At 36.6% G+C, this 22256-nt stretch overlaps 1 protein-coding gene across 7 annotated transcripts in view; it reads left to right on the top strand.

The window, feature by feature from the left end:
• Window positions 1-22256, top strand: part of erc2 (ELKS/RAB6-interacting/CAST family member 2) — a 60706-nt gene that overhangs the window by 22908 nt on the left and 15542 nt on the right. For 4 of the 7 annotated variants that reach the window (XM_056272492.1, XM_056272489.1, XM_056272495.1 and 1 more), the window contains exons 3-13: window positions 3106-3132; window positions 7061-7498; window positions 8364-8438; window positions 10244-10399; window positions 11867-12034; window positions 12289-12456; window positions 15151-15288; window positions 16660-16800; window positions 16889-17029; window positions 19170-19205; window positions 20780-20982. In XM_056272492.1, the coding sequence (XP_056128467.1) occupies window positions 3106-3132; window positions 7061-7498; window positions 8364-8438; window positions 10244-10399; window positions 11867-12034; window positions 12289-12456; window positions 15151-15288; window positions 16660-16800; window positions 16889-17029; window positions 19170-19205; window positions 20780-20982 (1691 nt within the window). Of the gene's footprint in view, window positions 1-3105; window positions 3133-7060; window positions 7499-8351; window positions 8439-10243; window positions 10400-11866; window positions 12035-12288; window positions 12457-15150; window positions 15289-16659; window positions 16801-16888; window positions 17030-19169; window positions 19206-20779; window positions 20983-22256 lie in introns of all 7 variants that reach the window. The other 3 variants (XM_056272488.1, XM_056272493.1, XM_056272490.1) reach the window with 1 other exon arrangement.

The following is a 22256-nucleotide window of genomic DNA, read 5'->3' as shown; positions in this document are numbered from 1 at the left end:
CTGAATGACTCAGCTATCTCTACTCAAACCTCATGCTCTTAAAGGGACAGTTCACCCAAAAATAAAAAGTCTTTTACTTTTCCAAAGGTGAACATGGTCCCTTTAAATGCATGGGACCATATATCTCCTATATGGGCATAAGGAATGGAGTTTATTCTGGCCAGCATTTTGCAACCCATGGGATTGTGGTTCCTAGCAAACTGTTGTAATTATGCAAATGGAATAATTGGACCGTTTCCTCAAATTCTTTGCCAGCCAAGACAGATTATTGATTGGAGACGGAAAGAGGAGGAGGGGAGGATAAGGAATTGGGAAGGAGACGGGTAGACAGAAGGGCCTCGTGTCCTCAATAAACGTCCTGACCTGAAGGAAACACAATCTGGGAAGAGTGAAAACAACAGAAATAGAGAGTTTGTTCGGTCGACAAATTTAATTAGCCAAACTCTCATCTCCTCTGTCTTTGTGTGTGTCGTGCATATCTAAGCTGTATCCGTAACGTTTATCTGTGATAAATTGAGAGCATGTTTGAATTTGTGTGCGTTTGCAGTCGTGCGTGAACGTGTGTGTCTGTTTAAGGAGTCTGAATTAATTTGCTAATGTGCCTGCGGTAAACACAAAAGACTCCTTACAGCTGCATTGGATTCTTTAAGAGGGAACGAGCGCAGACTATCAGCAGCGAGTCAAATAGACCAATTAGTCATTTATATTGGTAGTTACATTATAAGGATGAGTGAATCTCACAAAACCTGGCAAGAACATGTCATAGCTCACCCTTGAATTAAAATAAAGGAATAAGAAATTATATTTTGCATAAATGCAGCCGGGCTACTTTTAAAGTGCCCCATTATGCTATTTTAAAGTTTCCTAATGTTGTTTTTGAGTCTCCAACAGGTTTACATGCATCAACGTTTCATTTTCTCATAATATACATTTGCACATCACCATATTTTCATTGATTATCAAACGACTCGTCAGATGAATCAATCTCTCTAAATCCCTCCTTTCCGCGAGCTACTCTGCTCTGATTGGCCAGACGGCTCAGTCTGTTGTGATTGGTCTACCACGTACAGCATGCGTGTCGAAAACAAAAACGCCCGTTGCCATAACAACGTCAGCTCTGCTTGTCCTGAGGCTTCCTACATCGTAAACTAGTAACGAACAATGATGTTGATTACCATATCAATCCGAGCGCGAGTCCGATGATGAAACACTGGAAGAACTAGTCATTCAACCCGAACCTCCATCGCAAGGACGACTCGAGCAGGACGTTTCTCATCATACACTACTCGATTTGAGGCACATTATGAGATGTTGCAACTGTAATTCCTCACCATCAGCATTAACAAGTGCATGTCCACCATTAAACCGATTATTTTACTTGTACTTATTTATTTATTGAGTATTTTTCTAATTTATTGCAGTGAACATGAGGAAACTGTATCAGTAACAGTGCATACGTTAGCCGAGCTCTAGCTTGATTGACTAAACGTTGGTAAAACAAATCTTGCTCCATGCGTAATCTTTCCTCAAAGTAGTGAGAACGACAGACAATCTGCATTAATAGACACAGTTGTAGGTAATAGTGTCCCACAACTGATTAGCAGAAGTATTTCAGTAAGACAGTAATAATGTGAGTTAACCAGTTAGCAGGAGACCTACACAATATAAAACTCAAAACGAAGTATTTTGAACACCATGCTCAAAAGCAAGCGATTTGCGAATCCTGCGTTGAACTCCGAGATTTGAGAAGAAATCGTCAGTAAAAGGGAACACAGCAAAAGTTTAGGATTATACTGCTGTGATATCATGATAAAGATGAATTTAAACCACTGATTCTTCACATGCTCGTCCTTGGGCAGTGTATAAAAACTGTCTTTACCTTCACATTGTAGAGCACAGCGCCGTCTTCTCGACATGATGCTGTCCAGTGTCCACAGGAATCAGCTGCAGGTTTGAGGGGGTTCAAGTTTTCCCAGGTGTCTGCGCAGGCAATAAGTGGGCGGGCAAAATGCTAATGTTTCGTCTTGACGTCACAACGAAACGGCTTATGACTCATTTAATTTCATTGACTCAGAATCGACTCTTCCTTTTGAAAGGCAATAACTTTATATACGGTACACTAACTTTCAGATTTAAAACTTATATATATATATATATGTAAGTGTGTGTGTGTGTGTGTGTGTGTGTGTGTGTGTTACGTGTGAGTGTATTTATTTTGACTTGAGTTGTTGGAAATTCGTAACTGTGTGTGTGTGTGTGTGTGTGTGTGTGTGCGTAACAGTGTATATATATATAAGAAAGAGAGAGTATATTATGGTATTATACATTATGCTGATTGCTTAATACATATGTTTAAATCCTTTGAGAACAATGAGGGAAAAAATCAAAACTATGTGCCATATGTTTGAGTGTGTGTGTGTGTATATATAATATATATATATATATATTTTTTTTTTCTCATTATTTTCATTTTGATTTTAGGGTGAAATGTGACTTGGATATTATGCATCCTCATTGTGGCTGTTGAATATCAAATATGTGGTTTTGTGTAGTTTGCATGCATTTGCCTGCATGCGTCCTCTATGTGTTTATAGTGTGTGTCTGTCTCTATATGAGGAGAATGTATAATGGCAGAAGTGTACCAGCCCAAAACGGCATTTCTTACATAAGACTGAGTGCCCGTTGATCTGGAACTAAGACAGGCTGGCACAAGCCAGCTCACAGTTCACTCGTGCGTCTCAGAAACAGCTCTTCCCTTCCCTCTGCTGGTCAAAGGCAGGCATTACACTGCCATAACTCAAATATATAAATCATACTGCATTTATCCCATTAAAATCTAATCTCTTTCCAGAATGATCATTCACATTAACTTTATGACTTCCTATATGGTCTTTAATTGTATTTTCCATTCTGTTATGTTTCCATTAACAATGTGTTTGTATACAGTGTCCTGAATGTAAAATGCCTCATTATTCTTTGTAATTGAATCCTTTGAATAATGTTATCAGTTTTTTTTTCTTGTATCATTGCTTAGTCCATCTCCTTCTGCACTCACTCTGCTGTGTTTCATTTTTTTCTGTTTTGTTGCACTCCACAATCATGCAGCACCTGATGGACGCCAGGAGGACAAAGGTTTGTTGTCATGTTCGCCACCGCTAGCGTGCGCAGAACATGGGACCTGATCCTGTCCCTGATCTTTAATCAAAACCAGACTGTACCCTGAACCTGATCCCTGGATTCAGATCTCACAGGTTTCTTTGAGTGTTGTTCTTATCTACTAGGGATGCACAATAATGGTGACAATCAGTATAAACCATATTTGGATTGTTAATTATTGCTTTGGTCTGATTAGGCCGGTATTGGAAGCTATGGAAGCTTGTTTCCGCCACAGAATAAAAAAAGGTAATTGTAATTTTTTTTATCTCACAATTCTGACTTTATAACTCACAATTCTTGATTTTTTTTTCTCTTGCAGTTGTGAGTTTATATCTCACAATCGGGAGAAAAAAAAGTCAGGATTGCGAGATAAAAAGTCGTAATTACCTATTTTATTTTATTTTTCAAATTAAAGGGCAAAAACAAGCTTTCATATAGGAAGCAGATTTATTTTATTTTATTTATTTTTGCCAAATTTCAATTACCATTTTCTATGGTATGTTTTGATGTGATAAAATCATGTACATGTATTAAAAAAAATCAAGAGTAACTTAACTAGAAAAAAGAAAAAATGCAAAACATTATAGATTGGCAAGCATACTTTCAGCATAACAACAGCAACAACAAAAAATTATATCAGTGCATCCCTACTAGCTGCTGATCTGAGACCACAATTGCTATTTTAATTATCTTGGATCAGATTTATATAAGGACAACCTCAAAAAGGAACGTTTTCCCTTATCTGCTCCTCCCATGTTCCTCCAAGATAAGCTAAGACGGGGTACTCGGGCCTTAAATAGCTGTTGTTTTTATCCCTAAAATCCTGACCAAAAGCCTGTGACTCTCGATTGGACCGGTTCTTCTGACGGAATTATGTGTTCTGTTTGTGATAGTGCAAGGATGTGTGTTGATCTAAATTTCTGGAGACGATTGTGGGTTATCTGATCCAGTTCTGGGCCCATATACTCTCTCATTCTGCCGAAGGCACCACATGTGCCACATAGACTAGAAAACCCCATTATCTTGTGACTATTTCTAGCACAGTTTTTTGTCATTAACCTTATTTAACGTGTTATTAGTTAGTCTTTTCTCAGGAGAAACCTAATCTTTTCCTGTTTCCTCTCCTAGAATAGACCACACTGTGGTTTTCCTGCCATATCATTCATTTGGATTCCTTTACTAAGACATATAGGCTACTGTGTATTGATATTGATAAATTTGGCAGTTTGGCTATTCAGAAATCAGCATTTTACTGCATTCATGATTGGCAATAAAAAAAGGACAAAGTCATTATGAATTAAAAAATTAACCAGTTAAGTAATCTGTACACTAAACCACAAACGATGCTAGCCCCGCCCATAGAGAAATCTCATTGGTCCAAAGGGCTTATTTTACACTGTAAAAAGTGATCAGTTGACTTAACTTAAAAAAAGTGAGTAAACCCATTGCCTTAAAATTGTTCATAAACTTAATGCGTAATTGAAATAATTAAGTTATGTGGAATTGTCAAGTTACGCATGAAATTTATTTACTTAATAATTTTAAGGCAACAGGTTTCCTCACTTTTTTTTAAGTCAACTTTCTTTTGTAAGTCAACAATCTTTTTAAAGTGATTTATATACTATTTTCATGTTTAAAACTAAATATCTTTAAGGCAAGACACCCCAGATGAATATAAAAACAATAACGAATAAATATCACCATACTTCACCAGTTGATTGATTACATTAATAATAGCAAACATTTTTTGTATTACAAGTTTTCTGAAATTTTACGTTTAAAAGTATGGAAGCTTGTTTCCGCCACTGAAAAATAAAAAATAAAAAAATAATTGCGACTTTTTATCTCACAATTTCAAGATATAAGTCAGAATTGTGAGAAATAAAGTCGCAATTCTGAGAAATAAAGTCGCAATTGCGAGATATAAAGTCGCAATTATGAGAAATAAAGTCGCAATTGCGAGAAAAAAAGACAGAATTGCGACTTTTTATCTCACAATTCTGACTTTTTTTCTCACAATTGCGAGTTTACATCTCGCAATTCTGACTTTATAACACATAATTGCGAGTTTATATCTCGAAATTCTGACATCTTTTCTCAGAATTGTGAGATATAAACTCGCAATTGCGAGTTATCAGGCCAATTCTAAGGGGGAAAAAAGACTAACTTTTTTCCCCTCAGAATAGTTTATATCTCACAATTCTGACTTTACAACACGCAATTTCGACTTTATATCACGCAATTCTGACTTTATAACACGCAATTGCGACTTTATTTCACGCAATTCTGACTTTATGACCTGCAATTGCGACTTTATATCAATAAATTCTGAATTTATATCTCGCAATTCTGACTTTATAACATGCAATTGTGATTTTATATCACGCAATTCTGAGAAATAAAGTCAGAATTGCGAGATGTAAACTCGCAATTGTGAGAAAAAAAGTCTGAATTGTGAGATAAAAAGTCGCAATTACCTTTAATATTTTTCATTCTGTGGCGGAAACAAGCTTCCATATAAAAGAGCAAATGAGGTGTTGTCTAATTAAATATGCACTAATTTGCATACATTTCTAGAACAAAAATCTGAACACTGGATTAATTCAGTTTAAAAAATATTGTTTCATTTATTTGATATATTAGAGCCAAAGGTTTTTACAGAGGGAATTTTGTATCTCTATTTATCATCAGAAAATACTGTCAACAGCCAAAAATAATTAAATTTTCGCCATTTTTTAAAGAATAAAATGTATAAAATCAGGAAAATGATATATGAACAAACCCCTTTGTAAGAACCTTCATAATATAGAAAAGAATAAAACTGTAAAGTTTGGTGTAAGTGTTACTGAAGTGGAGATTTCTGGCTCAATGTAGGAGGAAAAACTCATTTTGAAATCTACAGATGCAAATAGATAAAGTGCTCTAAAAGATACAGTTCAAAGTGTATTGTGGATGTTTTCTGCCCACTAGTCTGAAAAAACGCTTTATGGAAAGCCAAAAAGCCCAAAATCTCAAAATTGACAGATGCAGGAAAAAACACTGTTTTTGCCTGTAGTGTCTCCCCGTAATTCATTTTTATTTCAGTTTTAGTACTTTTTAACCTAAACATTTATTTCACTTGTCAAGGCAACGTTTTTCATTTTTATTTGTTAATTAATTGTTAACATTTATATTTCATATAGCTTCATTTCAATTACAGAATTTTTTTTAAATAGTTTTCAGTTTTAGGTTTAGTTAAGAATAGCTACCCTGGTCCAAAGTCCCTACTCCTTTCTTCCAACATCAAATCTGTTTTGATTGGCTGTGATTTTGTCACTTTTCAGGTTTTAACTTTTGTTGAGGACAGAAAAATAGCTTGATGCTGAAAACTTCAGCCCGTTCCCATCACGGACAATAACTATAATGATAACGGCAAAGATTTAGTTTAAATTTAAAGATCATTATAAATTTAGAAGAATAGCAGTCCACACCACAACTATAACGATAATAGCAAAGAGGGATGATATGATTGGAATCACTTTCAGAATTTTTTTTTGAATCGATGAACAATAAAATCATTGACAGCCAATCAGAATTCATCCTGCTTTAAAAAGATCAAGCATTTAAGGCGGCAGATGACAAAACGGCAGCGCGCGATTATAATAAACAGAACGATTTCGTGCATTGGTGTGGACGCCAATATAGTTATCTTTATAGTTATCGTTCTTGATGTGAACGGGCCTTAAAACACAGTGTGATATGTTTATACACACAGTGAGATCTTCATAACCTTTATTTCAAAATCTAACCTGATGTTTTCGATCTCAAAACATGGGTCTGGTTGAGGATACCCTCTGATTATTGTCTAAATCCCAAAGATCCCAAAGCATGTCGAGTTCATTCCTGCTTTCGTTTTCTTCTCCAGCACCTCCAGTTGACCATTCAGGCCTTGCAGGACGAGCTGAGGACTCAACGCGACCTCAACCATCTTCTCCAGCAGGAGAGCGGCTCACGGGGCGGCGGGGGCGATCACTTCACCACCATCGAGCTGACCGAAGAGAACTTCCGTCGACTCCAAGCCGAACACGACCGTCAGGCCAAAGAGCTCTTCCTCCTGAGGAAGACGCTGGAAGAGATGGAGCTGAGGATCGAGACGCAGAAGCAGACGCTGGGAGCCAGAGACGAGTCCATAAAGAAGCTTTTGGAGATGTTGCAGAGTAAAGGGCTTCCCTCAGCCTCAGGAAGAGCATCAGATGAGGAGGAACAAGAGCGAGCCAGGCGTATAGCAGAAGCAGAAGCTCAGCTGGGACACCTAGAGGTGATATTAGACCAGAAAGAGAAGGAAAACATCCATCTGAGAGAGGTATCAGGTTCTACCCAAACTTTTGAAAACTTTTGAAAGTGGATTTTAGTGGATGTAACCGTTTCAAAGAAGAGACTATATTTCAATAGAGACAGTCTCCATGGAACAATCTGAGGTTAAGTGGTTTGCAATCGTAATAAGCAGAGAGATAGTCAGATGCAACTTAGACATTAACAGCATATGGTCACTGAGTCATCTGGACCCGAGAGAAAAACGTGAGGAGATCCATGCCAGCACTGTTGCAAGCACACAGATAATGCACATCATTCACTATGTGCTCAAAGAGTTTTCACATGACATCACACCTTTATAGAAATGCCCACCTGGAGGGCAAAACAAGGCTTTCCCCCATTGCCCACCTGTCATTTTAATCATGTTTGTACTATAATAATATAGTAAGACATTGATATTAAACGACCAAATTCAGTATCCACCTTCTTGATGATGCATAGTACCTGTATGTGTGTTTTTAGTGATTGAAATACCACAGCAGGGGCTGTTTATGGATCACAAGGGCATATTTTGTTCTTTTTTTGAGATGGAAAAGAGAGACCTTTGATGCAGGTCTATGGATGCTTTGCCCTCCAGGTCTTTGCGCCACTCACGTGACTGAAAAGTGTGAATAAGATGAAACTATACAAATGTGAAAAAGTGAATAAGATCAGAATGCACAATGTGATCATCAGATGTTCCTGGATTGACTTTGGGTTGGGTCAGAGTTAGGGATAGAGTTAGGGCTACAGTAAATAATAGATTTTAACCTCACACTATATTTATTTTTATAAAGGGTGATAGCTTTGGTATTTCTATTTTTGTGTTTTGTGTTTGCAATTATATTTAATTTAATGTTCAGGTTTTTTCTCAGGAGCTTCATCGCAGAAACCAGCATCACCCAGACCCTGGGAAAACTAAAGCTCTTCAGACTATCATAGAGATGAAGGTATGCTTTCATACACTGCTTTTCAGAAGTTTGGGTCCAGTATGATTTTTTTAAGACTTTTATTCATCAAGGGTGCATAAGAAAGGGTGTTAAATTGATCAAAAGTGACAGGAAAGACATTTCTAGTGTTACAAAAGAATTTTATTTCAAATAAATGCTGGTCTTTTAAACTTTCTATTCACTGAAGAATCCTGAAAATTATGAATCATCATTTAGAATATTAAGCAGCACAACTTTATAAATTAGAAAATTACATTTAAATATATATATATATATATATATATATATATATATATATATATATATATATATATATATATTTTATAATAATAATAAGTATTTCAATAATGCTGTTTTAATATATTTTTGATCAAATACATGCATCCTTGGTGAGTATAAAAGACTTGTGTACTGTCATTATATGAAGTTCATTATGGCATGTTCTGACTGCTTTGGAAGAACAATAGACTGAAAAAGCAAGCAGAATATGAACAGAATAAACCAGAAAGACAAGAGACATGTCTGATAGCAGATCCACTGCAGCATGCTGGTTAATGGCTGAGTGAAACAGTAAGTGGGTTTGTGCGCTCACAGACAGAGCAACTCCTGCCAACAGAAGCATTACACACCGCTCTAAAAATAAAGCATGACCTCATGCAAGGCACGCACACACACCCCTCGGGTCCACTCTGATTGGAGCTAAATATTACCCAGAGTTCACCCCTGCATCCATGTGACATGTAAGCATCGATGATATACTCCTATTCAAAGTGCAACTTCGCTAATTCGATTTATGTATTTTCCCTCAACCAAAAACTGCAAAAGCTGCTCCACCTGTACTGGTTTCCATAGCTCTTTTAACCTTTAGCATCACCGGTAGTGTTCCCTCGCCCTATTGGCTGAGCCGGGATGCTGATTCTGGTGTCATGGGAACAGGTGGAGTTGTTTACAACACAGAGAGCATGAATGCAGGCGTGGGAGAGGATGACAGAAAAGAGAGCAATGTGATCTGTTTGCTTATGGATATTATCTTTCATAAAGCCACAAGGTATCGCGTTACATCCATATGCTAAAAACAAATAGAACTATTGCACATTTAAATAGGCTATGCCTTAAAAACATTGACGAGAAGCCTAGCTGTGATTTATCTAGGGAATCGACTCTCTGTGTACAGTATATGGGAAATGGGATATTGGTTTTCAAAGGCCTCGTGTGAAAATGGTGCCTATTGATGTCTGTGAAAATAAAAAGACAAGAGAGTGAGTGGTAAGTGAGAGAGAGAGAGAGAGAGAGGGAGAGGGAGAGAGAGAAGGAAGGGCGGGTTACCGGAGAGAGCTTGTGAGAAGGAACGGCAAACGTTCTCTTATGTCTGAATGGGAGATGGACCATAGCTAATGCCAAAGACGTTGTATTATTTATTTAAAAAGCAGAAGGAGCTGCAACGCTGCAACTCTCGGTCTCACAGTCCAAAGAGGCACACGCACGCCTCTCTCTTTCCCAGAGCGTCTCTCCGCCCGGGCTGGATGTGCGCTCAGTACTACCAAATGGTGATTACATGCTGATCCATTAGCATGAGAAAGACCGATTCTGCTTGGGCTTTGCAGCAGTACTGCAGATGCTCACTGGCGATGCTGCAAGACGTTAGAGTTTCGCAGATCCCTGTCTTCCTGGTGTTGTGATCCCGCCTGTCTGTTGGGAATTGGGTTTGGCATGCTTCGATCCGTAGAATCGCACCAAAGTTGTCATACTAGCTTAAGATGATGGAGCACAACGTCGCTAATTTTTCCACTAAATTGTTTATCCAGGACACCAAAATCGCATCCTTGGAGCGCAACATTCGGGACCTGGAGGATGAGATCCAGATGTTGAAGGCGAATGGATTGCTGAACACGGAGGATCGAGAAGAGGAGATCAAACAGATGGAGGTGTACAAAAACCACACCAAGTTCATGAAGTCCAAGGTAAACAACTTCTTTAGGGAGCTTTAAACTATAAACAGCCATAGACTGATAAAAATGGATCAGTTTATGTAACTGATAAAGTGAAACGCACACTATTTCTGTGCTCAAAAAATGAAAATTCTTTCATTATTTACTCTCCTGTTGTTGTAAACCCATATGTTGTTATTTAGTTTGTTGAACACAAAAGTAGGACAGAAAAGTATACACTGATCACAAGCTCCAAATCATTAAAATAGCATCATTAAAATAGTCCACACAACTTCCACACACAATCTTCTGGAAGCACACTGCAATTTAGATTCATTAGTGAATGTTTCCAAAAGATTTTTTGTTAAGAAAGTTTTGTCTTTGTAATCTTGTGAAATGTGAAAACTTGCTTTGTCACTGAAACCACTGTCCTATTCAGGTTGACATCACCAACCCCTCCCCTCCAATCGCTCATCATACAAACAGACACGATCCAATCAATTCTCAATGGATAAATGTCCCGCCATAGATTTTTGTCTTTATTTGTTTCATATTACTTTAAGTGAGATGGATTGTGAACACTGTTTTATGTTCACTTTAAAAGCAGATAAAACAGTAAAGATTTACAATATCCGTGCAAATATGTCAAAATTTATAATATCGGTTAACATTAAAAATATTTTTAATTATTATACTGTTGTTAGCGAAAATTCTAACAGTGCATCCTCAGATGAAATATATCTTTGAGGGTTTTTTTTTTTTTATAAAGAAATGTGTATTTTTCACAAATTGTAGTGATGGGTTTCAAGTGTCACGGGAAGTGGCAGAGAACATCCTCACAGATGTCTGGTGGAATTGTAATGATAGGTTTGCTGAGTAATGCTAGAAGCAGCAGTATTCAAATAGGATCTGTAGGATCTGTGTAAATATTTCTCACGACTGTCCTGACAGTGTTTCTTGTCAAAACACTCCCGTCTGTCGGTGCAGTGTGAATTGTGCCTTTAATGCAACGATGTAATGATATTCTGATACCGAGTTCTGATTGGTTTGTTTGATTTACACCGCCCACTTTTACAATTTGGCTTGCATCTTGACAGAAAAGTTGATTTTCTCTATCTGTCATTGGTTAGAAGAGGTGGATTTTTGTGCACATGTGCGTGGGTATTGTCACTGGTGATGTCTTTGCTGTATCTAACATGCTCGTGAATCAGCTGGGGGTTTTGTTGTGATATTTATAGAACTCATTTCATCAATAATTGATATGGCTGATGTATATTAAATGGGGATTGCGTTCTGAAATCTATCTTTCATGGGAGGAGGGTACAGAATAGAGAAGAAAACTCCCATACTCATTTCAGCTTTTCTATTAAAACATGTCTCATTAAAAATAATTTGTCTAGATGTTTTGTAACATTTTATATGCTAAATCTTTTCCCTGTGTCACAAATAACAGAAAATGATCTTTCTCCGTGCCTTCTTTTGTTTCTCAATGTCTTTTAGATTGACCAGCTCAAGCAGGAGCTCTCGAAAAAAGAATCCGAGCTTTTAGGTCTGCAAACAAAACTGGAAACTCTGAATAATCAGAATTCAGACTGCAAACAGCATATTGAAGTGCTCAAAGAGTCCCTCACTGCCAAAGAGCAACGCGCTGCCATCCTACAAACAGAGGTTGCAAAAATTATTTTATTTAATTTGATTTATTTTTCAAATTTACTTTTGTGCAAAGCCCTGCTCCATAGACTCCCATTGTTTGTGCATTACTTTAAATAGTTTTTTTTTTTTTATCTTGTCTTATTTCATTTTAACGAAATGATGTTCTCACTTGTTAACAAACATAATATTTGACTTATTGCCATATTAGCACTTGAAGGCATATCTCATCAGCTATGCATGAACTCTGATGCTCATGGTGTGTTGGTTAGGTGGACGCTCTCCGATTGCGTCTGGAGGAGAAGGAATCGTTCCTTAATAAGAAGACGAAGCAATTGCAAGACTTGACTGAGGAGAAGGGAACACTGGCTGGGGAGATCAGAGACATTAAAGACATGCTGGAAGTCAAAGAACGCAAGATCAACGTCCTGCAGAAGAAGGTAAATCACTCAGGAATTAAAGGTCCGAGATTAGGTCAGACTGTTTTCATGGCCATTTAGTAATGTTTGGGGTCGATGTTGGCAAGCAGTACCTAGTTCCTCAGGAAGAGTGTGATATAAGCAACTGGGTTTGAAAATGAAAATATGTAATGTTGAAAATATGTAGAGCCTCTTTTACTGTAGATGTAACAGATTTATATAGCATTTAATATTGCCTATTTTTTGAAAACGGTTTGTACTGAGCCCTGCTAATTATATGTTTTAAGAACGTTTTGCTAATGTTCTTATTGTCCAGTTTTTTAAATGTTTTAAAAAACTTTTTTTTTCTTGGTTATGATAACATTAAGGAAACATTCCATTTTATAATTTTTAAAAGATTATGGAAACGTTACTTTTGAATGTTCACTAAACATTCTAAAACAAGTTATAACATTTATAAAATGTGGTCGAACCTCCAACTAAAACATTTCAGAAAACACCTTCCAAGAACAATGTACTATCAATGTTTTTGTTTTAATGCTTTTAGAACATTATTATAGACCAAGGGATAGCGAGATGTTTGTTGAAGTAATGCCAATGCCATGTTTTTTTGTTTTACTTGATGGTGCGACACCTCAGATTCTGTAGTAAGTCAAAGGACGTTTGCTTATATTTTGTCATTACATTACACCGTCATAACTATGTTCAAAATTGACCACTGATGGACACACAAACTTTAAAACGGACATTCTATTAACGTTACTGGAAGAACGTTTGTTCATAACTTTGAGAGATCGTTCTGAAAATGTTCCCTTCTAGATGTGAAAAAGCAGAATTTATTTTTCATTAGTTATAGTCAGCATTAGAAATGCACTTAAAGCTCTTCTAATACCCAGTGAGCTGAATTTTGACTGAAAATGGAAGCAGAATTGCTTGCACTCTTCACAGATAAGGCAATCCTCGAATGCATTTAACAATCTCCAAGGAACAGAGCCACAGAGCATTGCCACATTTCTCCACTGTATCTTCTTTCAACTCCTTTTTCATCTTTGCCCTCTCTTTACCATCTCACCGCATGCTTTGCTGGGTTCTTCAACCTTTTTCGTGTTATTCAGCCACACAGGAAACATCTCCGGTGTCAAAAAAGGCTTCAAACCATATTTAACTTCTGATCTTTTGCTCTCTGTGCTGGTTTGATCTCCTTTTATCGGATATTTTAAGTCACATCACCAACAACCTGCATTGCTTACATATCCACACAAAGAAACACCCAGTAGTTCCTTTTGCACTTAAAACAGCTTCATTTGCTCTTGAATCCCATTCATACAGCTCCATAATTGTGGTTAATGGGATATTGCACCATTCATCAAAAAGAAAAGCATCCAGTTCTTGGGAAGGATGAAGGGATGAAGTGAAATCTAGCCCATTATCTGACCATTCAGAACATCATCAGGCATAAATATTCCCTTGAGATGCTGCCTGTACCATTAGAAACCAACCACCATGTTTCACAGTCAGCAATAGACATTGTGGGTTGAACTATCCTCGGGCTTCCTTTAACACAAACCCGTTCAAATGGAAAACAAGGTGAAAGATGACCCAACAGACCATATGACTTGCTCAGATGTCCAGGTACTTTTCCCGTTACATCAGACCAGGTTATCCATCTTTGTAAGATGGCCTTGAGTACATGCGGTTTCTGAATGGCAGCACAGTTTATATGACTCGCCACACACAGCAATATGAAGTATACATCCATCCATGTCAGTGAATGCTGGCTTATAAATGTTCCTCTTTGTCAGTGCAATTTGTTGTTATTTGACATTTTCCGTTGTTGTTTTGACAATGTTTGTTGACCCCTTGTCACATTGAAATGTTTTTTTTTGTGACAAATGCTCCAACAATTTCTGCACAAAAAGGTTTATTTGTAACTTTATAGTGAATTTACAACTAATGCATTCATTTTAGAGCAAACAAGCAGCGCTCTTGTATAAGTGATTGTTAATCAGCAATCAAGATAATAAGTCAAATTAAAAACACTTTTTTTTTTAAAGGTGAAGTGTGTGATTGTATCACCCCTACATTTCCATCGTCCCAAAGTCAATGGGTTTATTGAATGGGCTTTTAGTTAAATGCCTGAAATAAGGTTTGTGGTTAAAACAAGCTCAAGTCAAGATATTTTCACATTTTATTCTACAACATTACAATATATCAGTAATACCCTACATGTGATTTTTTTTGTTGTTGTTTTTTTTGTTGTTGAAGATTAATGGTTGTAATATTGGAGTCATGTGACCGTGGTTCAAATATAGCCCATTCTTAGCTTTTGACTTTTTGCAATTTTATTTATGCTTCAAAAAAATGTGTGTTCAGTTGCGAAGAGGAACAAAATGTTGGTCACAGAGCTTATTTTCTGCAATAATCAAAAAGCTAATTGAAAAATCCTATTTTTTTCCGAGGGAACCAGGGTGATGCGAACTTATGGGTTGGCCTACAAAAATGCATCATCGCTGAAGCAATACCAGACAAAATGATCTAAAAGTGCCACTGCTGCTACATATAACTACATATGATGTTTTATTTGTGAATAACTGATCGCCAGAACACACTACATGAGATGGTTCAGATCAATCATGAGTTTTCAAAGAGAACTCTGGATAAACAGTTAGATGTTTGCTATATCCACACCCGTTTTATTTTCTTCCTCTCTCTTAGATTGAAAACCTTCAGGAGCAGCTGAGGGATAAAGATAAACAGCTCGGGAATCTAAAGGACAGAGTGAAGTCTCTCCAGACGGACTCCAGCAACACTGACACTGCCCTCGCCACGCTAGAGGAAGCTCTGTCTGAGAAGGTACCAAAAACACGGCTGGAAATTAAAATGTAGACTAGAACCACATAAAATCAGAGCTGCCTCAAATATGCTGATTTTAGTTTTTTAAAGAGGCCTTTTGGAAATCTCTCCAAAATCATGCAAATTATGCAAATCAGGTAAAAAATAAAAACATAGCCAAAAAGTCTATTAAGTATAGCACAATTCCCCCGCACTCAGGCCAGATTTGAGTGCTCGGTTGTGAAGGATGCCACAAGTATACTTTTCTGGGACTGTGCAGCATTGCTTCAACTTTACAGTAGGGGTTGAACAACTTCAGATTTTTTTTAAAGTCGACATTTATCTGATTAAAGTCGAGTCGACAAGTGAATTAATTCTACCAGCATCTCTCTACTAATAGTGAAGCTGTGGGTTTTAGTTACTAAGAAATATATGCAAACAATTTAATTTTCTAAGCTATTTTATTAATAAATTACAGAACAGTGTTGTCTATACATTTCTGTGCTTCTGAATGTTTCTGTGTGCGCGTGATCTGCATTCAAGCTACTGTGTGTATGTTACAATGCAGCAGCGCATTAGTTTAGAGACGGCGAGCAACATGCATATACAAAAAGCTATTTAAATCGTGCATTCACTCGATCAATTTTGACCATCCAGACGGTATAGTCAAACATATCTTGTGGAGTGCTCTCGGATTATGTATTTATTTGTAATTTTAACTGTTGGAAACTGTAAAAGTGGACTTAAAGGGATAGTTCACTTTGAAATTAATTGCCGGAAAAGACCGAAGCGCCGGCGCCATCAGATCACTTGGACGTGGCTGTGTTTACAAGAGTTAAAAACGATATAAATACTGTTCGTTTTCTCACACAAACCGCTCGTTTCGTGTCTTAGGCCATCAATGTGTACTTACATTTACGAGTCATTAAATCATGTTTAATTTGGACTTCTCTGTGCATGCTCTTTGAGGAAGTTACCATAGACCTGCATTATATGACTGACAGACAAGAACGGTTTGACCTAAAAATATCAAAATTGAAACTACTGCGGAAACAAAGACACCTACATCTTGGATGCCCTTGAGGTAAGCTAAAACATACCAAAAATTAATTCCAAAGTGAACTATCCCTTTAAAAGATTTCTTATCCTGTTGCGCCCTCTATAGGCCATGATCAGCGACTGGTCGACGTCAAGCTTAAAGCGTCATGGCAGAGCATTAAAGTCGACTAGTCTGTGCAACCCCTACTTTACAGCAAGTGTTAGTGAATTTGTCCCTTATGAATGAAGACATACACAGACATGTATTGATAAACCATGTGTATTAGGGAAGTGTAAATAGTTTTAGCATGCTCAATTATCCGTGAGTGCAGGTGCAATGTGTTTTTGTCACAGGAGCGAATTATTGAGCGCCTGAAAGAGCAAAGAGAGAGGGAAGACCGAGAGAGACTAGACGAGGTGGACTCATATAAAAAAGAGAATAAAGACCTGAAAGAGAAGGTGAACAATTTACAGCTGGAGTTAACGGAGAAAGAGGTACGTCAGAGATTTGCATGCATGACTGTTAGAGTTGTGTTTCCTTGAGATTTTGGTCAGCTCTGGTCTCGTCTTCCTCTTCCTCCAGTCAAGTCTCATAGATTTAAAAGAACACGCCTCCTCGCTGGCCTCATCAGGGCTCAAGAAAGACTCCAAACTCAAGTCTCTTGAGATCGCAATCGAGCAGAAGAAAGAGGAATGCAATAAACTGGAGACACAGTTACAAAAGGTATGATTTTCCTTCTGACACCTTGATAATTCGATATTTGCCGATTTTAAGATTATCTATCAGCATCGGCCGTTAACTGGCCACGTTGGCACTTAATAAAAGTGGTTGCTCCCCCTTGTGTCGACTCCAGAATCAACCGACAACTTTGTCAATAGATAATGCACATTTTTGTTTTCAAATATTTGAAGTGAATAAATATTATGTAAAATAAGAAAAAAATCCATTTTTTGTGTTTAATTTTAGCAATATATATTTTACTACCTTTCGAAAGTTTGGGGTCTGTAAGATTTTTTTTAAAGAAAGTATTTTTTTTTATTCAGCAAGGATACATTAAATTGATCCAACTGACTTTTACATTGTTAAATTGCTGTTTTGAACTTTCTGTTTATTAACCCTTAAAGACCTAGACCATTTTTGGAGCACATGACTCGCCTGCCCTTTTCTTTGTTTTTCTAACCCATTATGGCAGTCAGCATCAAGTACCATATATCATTTTAAACAAGAGAACTTGATGTTTCAATCTAGCTCATTTAAATAACCAATTTTACATTTATTTTGTCTTAGAATGGATAAATTTACCAGATTTAAGAAAAACGGCAGCAGATTTCTTGTGTTTTTTTTTTACTCAGCTCAAACAAATCCTCCTGAAGTTTGGATTTTTTCCTTTAGAAAGTTGTACTTGGAAATTCTAGATTTCCAGATGAAATTTTTACTACATGTAACAATCCCTAAGCAAGTTATAGCCATTTATTATAACATTATTATAGGCGATTTTCAGTAAAAATCTAGTGTTATTTACAATGTAGATGTGTCCAAAAAAGTTCAGGAAGAAAAATAAATAGAAACATTGTAATAGAGCACTGAAGGAAATGTGACTTTATATATATTTATGTAGTTTCAACCGATCTGGGCTTGGGGGTGGGACTAAGCATCAACAAACTGCTCGTTTGGCTCAGAGGAACAAATCACATGGGTTTCTTTGACGAATCAATGCTGATCAAAACTTGATGATGCAATCACATTCACTACATAGCATCTGAATGTCCAATCGCGATGAACACGATACCAAAATAAAGCCGCGAATCTCCTCTTTATGGGACTTTTTAAAGCATACAAATTGGATTAGTGGTTCAAAAGTTATTAAACATTTAAGAACAACAGTTATTTTTATGCCGCCGGCGGCCGTTTAGGTCTTTAAGGGTTAAAAGAACCCTGAAAAAATGCATCATATTTCAATAAAATATTAAGCAGCACAACTGTTTTCAAGATTGATAATAATAAGAAATGTTTATTTTATTTTCATTTTTAATAATATATTAAAATAGAAAAATGTATTTCAGATTGTAATAATATTCCACAATATTACTATTTTTCTGTATTTTTGATCAAATGGTGAGCATAAGAGACTTCTTTCAAAAACGTTTGAAATTCTTTCCGATCCCACACGTTTGAACGGTAGTGCATATTTAATCAGTATAACAATCTTAGTGAAAAGTACATTTTCATCAGTTCACATGACGAATGTCAAAAATTCCAGTTGATTATTGAAAGTCCAGAATTGAACATAATGTTTGACATGATAACATGTTTTTTTTTTTTTTAATCCTAAAAGTTTATTCTAAGTTGTATTTTAAATGAATGCTATAGATTTTAAATGTGGCCTCTCTCTATTCTGGCATTATATTATCCATCCTGCTCTAGGAGCATCTACTTTTTTAAAGACCCATATCAGTCAACCACTAATCGCTATACCACTGGAATTACGTTCAATGAATTAGCCAGTTGTTTCATTGAATGTGTTTTCTGCATCAGCTTAATGGTCACTCATTTTAGAGGGCATCATGGGAACTTTATTGAAGTATTGATAAGATGTTGCTGTCTTTGTCTAATTTCTCCTGTCTGACAGCAGCTGTGTCTCAAAACCTCAAAAAATCAGAACCGCTCGGCAGTTCACTCCGATTTGAGACTCGGCTGGCTTCTTTTTGTTCTTATGTTGCTCTCTGGTTACTTATATTCTCCTGTGTAGAACATTATCATTAACCTGAAAGAAGAGCTAATGATAAAGCTTGTGCTGTTTTACTGGGTCCCTTCATACTCCTCCTCCTCCTCATTTCCCATGATTCCCTCCTTTGCAATGTAGCAAGCAGAGCAGCTGTTCAGTCAAATGAACAATCCCGTAAGTGTCTCTCCGGATCTGTACTAGCACATGTTGAAAGCATGAGGACACTACACACTTAGTTTCTTTAACTTCAAATTTAACTTATAAAGGTCTAGAAGGAATTCAACCCCGCTGGCTTAGAGAGCAGGAGTTGTGATTTATGATCTGGTGAACTTTAAGGTTCATCCTGTGATACAGGAACAAATATGTATATTATGAACAGCTATTTTTGGAGGTTTTTGTTGTTGTAGTATCAATAGAGGCCTGCAGGATATTTATATATATTTATATTCTTCCATAGTTCTCATGCAGTATAGGTCTTAATATTTAATTTATGTTCATTTAGTGGTTTTTATCATATGGAGACCAAACCAACGGGATAAAACAGAATTTAGTGTGATTAAGGCATTCTGTGAAACATGTTCAGAATGTTCAGAAACTGTATTGTTTCCTCATGCTTCCAGTGATTACTAATCTGTTTCCTTGTAGTTAATACTCAGATACTTGAACACGCATAAACACATTGCAAAGAATCTTACCCACTGAACCATGGAGCTAAAATCCACATTTGCATGTTGCTTTGCATGTTCCTCTGTGTTGTGTGTTTAATTCCTCTCATGTCATGTGATCATTTTGAGAATCTGGAGTGTCAGCTTTGATTAACTGCCTTTGTGACAACTTTTGGTTTTATGACCACATTATCTTGGATTATACTGTATATGTCGTCGCTTTCTTTAATTTTGTTTTGTATGCGATCAGTGTTGGGTGTAATTAATTACTAATCTAATTACTGTCATTTAATTAAGTAAGGTGTTACTCTTCATTTTTCTGTAATTTAATAACAGTTACGTCTGATGTAATTGCATTAAATGCTGTATAGACTAACAATTCTCTGTAAAACAATAGTGGATTTAACATCAACATTAATGTATGCTTTTAATGTAATCTTCTTCCACACAATTTGGTTAGTTCAAAAATAATTTATGCAATTGTAGCTATATTGTTTATTTGAAAGAATCAAAAGTGCAGTTCCGTGTCTGTCCCTGTATTGTTCAAATCGAGGTTGATATGGGATTTAGAAAGTGATTAGTAATAAGTAATCCAATACTTTTTAGAGAGAGTAATGAGTACAGTAATCGAATTACTCTGTTGAAGATGTAATTAGTAGCTAGTAATTAATTACTTTTTTTAGAGTAACTTACCCAACACTCTATGTGATCCATTGTGCCTTCATTTTAAACATGCTGATGTAAACTGTGTTTTAGAATGCTTGTAGTGTTTTACAAACTAAGCAAGGCTGCGGTTAAATATTGCAAAGGAAATTATGCATAATTGCAACATCGTTGGTTCTACAGTTTTTAACTACAGTTTCGACTGCAACAAGCCAAATAAGTACATTTAATCTTTGGAGTTTTTGCATTTAAAGCTTGGCTGATTATCTGCTTTGTGAAGCCCAAAGACGCCTCTACTCTGGCATACGTGTTGGCATTCAGAATTGGGAATGTTTCTTCATTCGTTGATTTTGATTGGCTAAGGCTGTGTTTTTTTAACTGTGGTTTCTATGGCGATGCCTTCCCGGGATCCTCATACAGAAGGCCCACGAGGTGGAGGTGCAGCAAAGCTCACGTGGGAACCCCGAGTATGTGGACCGGGTCAAACTTCTGGAGAAGGAGGTGTCCTACTACAAAGAGGAGTCCGGCAAAGCCCAGAATGAGGTCGAGAGGTTACTGGAGATTCTGAGAGAGGTGGAGACGGAGAAAAATGACAAGGATAAGAAGATTGCAGAACTGGAGAGGTGAGGACCCTTTTTTACTTTTGGAAGGGTGAGGTTGAACATTTACACATCAAACATTTGGACACACTTGACTGAATTTGTTTTTGCTTTCTTGTGCAGACTGCATTCTTATGATCTTAAAAACATTTTGATCTAAGTACTTATACATCAATAATTGAAATAAGCTTTGTGGAAAATATAATTTGTGACTATGGATGCATTTATTGTATTGTTAGCATATATTATGTATGCATTACAAATTAATTGATATTAACAAATTAATAATTAATAAATAAAAAGGTTTAATTATTTAAAATAAATGAGTTGGCCGGATAGTAACAAATATGCATGCATTTCTTTACTAAACTAACATTTTAATTAAAGTTTTTATTTTTCACAAAATTGTCTTCCAATACGGTTTAAACTGCATCCCAAGATGCACCACCCGTGAAGAGCTGGAAATCAGAGAAAAGAGGAAATTTGAGATATAAAATGAAATATAAGATATTTGCTTTGTTTAAAGTTGCGACAATCTTTTATTCCCTCTTGTGATGTATATCCGATTGAATGAAAAAATGTAGGGCGGGACTTGATTTTGTCCTTTGGGAATTAATTAGATGGTTGTGGTTTGCTATTGGTGGATCTCATGTGAGTGACAGGTTGCCCCGCCCTCACGCCAGGGAACACATCATCAGAGAAGAGATGTCGCTGCAAGAGGGAGGAGGCGTTATTTTGATTAAAGATTACGAGAACACATGATTTTAAAAAATGATGTGCATGGATAAATCAATTTATAATAAATACTACAAAATTCCATAAAAACGAATAAGAATCTGCAATTTTGATTTCATGGTCACTTTAATGGTCACTACATAACTCATACTTCAATTTGTGTTTTTTAATAGTTTCAGACTCTTAAAGGTATGGTAGGCAATTTTCGGAGCGGCTAGCAATAGCAAGCTAGCTTTGAAAGCAAAAGATCCCACCCTCATTTCAGAGCGTCTACAAAGCCACACCTCCTCCAAAACACATGAACGCATGCAGAAGAGTTTGCAAAGCATCACGTGATGAGAGATGGTTTTAAACTTCCTCATTTTCTCAAAGCACATAACATTACAATAATAATGAACAAAAACAACCTAAAGAGCACTGACCTGTACCACCTGACTGCTGCAGTCCCACCTGACTGTCATTGCATTCGGACTAAATGCAATGATTGGAAGAACATTTTATGGTCCTACACCTTCCACAGACAATATATAAATACATTTAGACCACTTAACTTAGTGATTGCT

Source organism: Rhinichthys klamathensis, unplaced genomic scaffold, assembly GCF_029890125.1.
Source record: "Rhinichthys klamathensis goyatoka isolate OS25496 unplaced genomic scaffold, OSU_Roscu_1.1 h1tg000339l_1, whole genome shotgun sequence".
NCBI classification, from domain to species: Eukaryota; Metazoa; Chordata; class Actinopteri; order Cypriniformes; family Leuciscidae; genus Rhinichthys; species Rhinichthys klamathensis.
The sequence above is the reverse complement of the archived record's forward strand: the minus strand, read 5'-3'. Positions and strand labels throughout refer to the sequence as shown.